Consider the following 2,422-nt stretch of genomic DNA (forward strand, 5'->3'; position numbering starts at 1 on the left):
TTTGAGGAGCCTCCTACTGGATTGATACCTTGGTTGTCAAAAACTGAGTGAAATACTTACGCTACTATTGCTGCATCACCCTTTCCTCTTCAAGGAAAACCAACGCAAGCTCAAGACGTAGCGGTGGCTGAGAGCTGTCATGAGAGCCTCGTCGCTGAATCCACCCTGGGTCATGACAGCGTCATATAGGTCAGGCTGGACGTCGAGGGGCTTGCACTCCCTGATGGCTGTTGCCACCTCCTTCACCGCCTCAGTCATGCTGCAAAATACATTGATCTCCTCCTCCATCAGGCCTCATCTCTTCCTCTTCCTATCATGGACGTGGTTAAATGGCTTGTCGAAGGGCTTCGCAATGGGCTTGTCAGGACCATCAAGGACCTCGACGTCCGGTGTCCCAGGGAATTCTGGCATGGGAGAACCAATAGGCTCACCCGAGCCCATGGCATGCTTCCCAGTTGCCAGCCCGAAGGAGAAGATGTGCTGCATCTGGTTGTAGTTCTGGATGGGTGTGTTGAGGAACTCAGCGTCCCTTGGGTGGTCCTAAGAATGAAACACAAGTGTTGTTAGTTGTGATTGGGAGTAGGCAATGGTGGACAGTATGAAAAGGAAGAGGGCTGTGAGCTAACCGCGACATGGCCGGCGTAGTGCTCTGCCTCCAGAACTATGGAGCAAGTGTTCTCATCCCATGAGGCGCCGCTAAGGTCTCTCAGCTTGGACACTTGGATCCATCGACTTCTCCACTTCCTCAGGTGGTTGTATACCTGGGTGGCAGACACCTCTTGCCCACGGAATTCGAACACCTGCTTCGCAATGGTGTTCAAGTGCACCTCCTTGAAACCCTTGTCAGTCCTAATTCCACTAGAGATGAGCTCACACATCTTGTTCAGCACGAACGTGGACATGAACGGCTGCCACTTCATGTTGTTCGACCTACCATCATTCTTTGCCTTTGCTTCTGCTAGCTTGATTGCAGCGGCAGCAGCAGCAGGAGTTGACTCAACGAGCACTACAGGCACATAGAGGGAATCAAACTCGAACACCTCTGAATCAGGTGCCATCTCGGACATAGGCTGCGAGTCCTCGACAAACAATGAAGCAAACTGGCTGTCGGACACGACAAAGGCCTGACTAAGATCTTGCGTCTGCGTGGTCATGTCCTATAATCGTAGCACGCATTGACAGTGAGCATAGCACACAACATACCGGACAATCCATGAAAGCAGGAGCATATTCATCACTATCATAGTAAGCACATGCTTCATCACTATCATACTAAGCATACCAGACAATCTATGAGCAGGAACATACATCTACAACAAACAACATGCTACAAATGGACAACCAATAGATACAAATAAGATCTAAGCATGATTCAACACAAGCACAAGGTTCAACTTCAAACTCTACTACTAATCTAGCCTACCACATGCTTGAACATCTAGCCCTACCACAAATTGCAACCGCAACATAGCAACCAGTCATATCAGCTCACAGATCAAACCACTAATCAACCATGCATCTAGATCAAACCCTAGCTGCAGCTCAGATCTAGCTAGAAGGAACAGAGAAAAAGGGGAATTGAACTCATAGAGGCCATGGCTGCAGCTTGAGGACGAGGGGGGACGGTCGTGGAAGATGAACGCCGGCCGATGAAGGAACTCCGACACCGTGGACCGCTGACCGATGAAGATGCGTCGCGTACCTACTCGTCGGTGCCGATGCGCGTCGGCAGGAAAGCTCAAACATAGGGAGAATGGTGGCGGGAGTTGGGGCGGTGAGGGAGGGGCTAAATAGGGGTGGACTCGGCGGGAGGTGAGCCGAAATCCTCCCCCGATTTTTCGGCGACGCGGGCGAGTTCGCGCCATCTCCCCTGCCTCGCCCGAGCCAGGCTCGCGGGCTACTGCCGATTCGTGTGTTTCCCCTGGGCCTGGCCTGGATGTACTTTAAGTTTCGTGCGATGCGGACCGCACAGTGAACACAGGAAATCAAACGGGCCAAATTCTTTCCGCGCGGGCCAGGTTGGGCCTAATGCGGGCAACCAAACACACCCCTAAAGAATTAGCACTTCCTGGCCGAACCAAAATGGCCGGTCTAGCGTTTTCTCTTTCTTTTTCCTTAGGATCCAATCGCATCTTGTTGTTTTCCGCTGCTCCGTGCTGAATCTTTCGGAAGAAAAATAAAATCAAGCGTGTACGGTTCCATCGTCTGTGAAGAAAAAAAAATCAAGCGTGTACCTACATCGTCCGTACAAACTGTGCATGCACCTGGCCCTATTAGTAAGCACACTAAGCCAACAAAGTTCCATCTTTCCCCGTCTTTTCAGAAAGAGAAAAAGGGCCCGTCCAAGACGGACACGCACAACACACAGAGGGAAAATCAAACAAAGATAATCCATCCAAAGGAAAAATGAAAAAGAGAAGAC

At 50.7% G+C, this 2,422-nt stretch overlaps 1 protein-coding gene across 1 annotated transcript; it reads right to left on the bottom strand.

The window, feature by feature from the left end:
• Positions 1 to 294: 294 nt before the first annotated feature.
• Positions 295 to 1,154, bottom strand: LOC123039341 (uncharacterized). The gene is made up of 3 exons (XM_044462547.1): positions 931 to 1,154; positions 627 to 849; positions 295 to 540 (listed from the first exon to the last, which is right to left on the bottom strand). The coding sequence occupies exons 1-3, from the start codon at positions 1,152 to 1,154 to the stop codon at positions 295 to 297; spliced, it is 693 nt and encodes a 230-aa protein (XP_044318482.1).
• Between the last annotated feature and the right edge of the window lie 1,268 nt (positions 1,155 to 2,422).

Source organism: Triticum aestivum, chromosome 2B (genome assembly GCF_018294505.1).
Source record: "Triticum aestivum cultivar Chinese Spring chromosome 2B, IWGSC CS RefSeq v2.1, whole genome shotgun sequence".
Lineage (NCBI taxonomy): Eukaryota > Viridiplantae > Streptophyta > Magnoliopsida > Poales > Poaceae > Triticum > Triticum aestivum.

Excerpts from the sequence above, each read along its gene's own strand:
- LOC123039341 (XM_044462547.1), bottom strand. The coding sequence starts at position 1,154 with ATGACCACGCAGACGCAAGATCTTAGTCAGGCCTTTGTCGTGTCCGAC. Across the intron at positions 850-930 it reads AAGGCAAAGAATGATGGTAG|GACTGACAAGGGTTTCAAGG; the intron begins GTCGAACAACAT and ends TAGTGGAATTAG. Across the intron at positions 541-626 it reads ACTACGCCGGCCATGTCGCG|GACCACCCAAGGGACGCTGA; the intron begins GTTAGCTCACAG and ends TTTCATTCTTAG.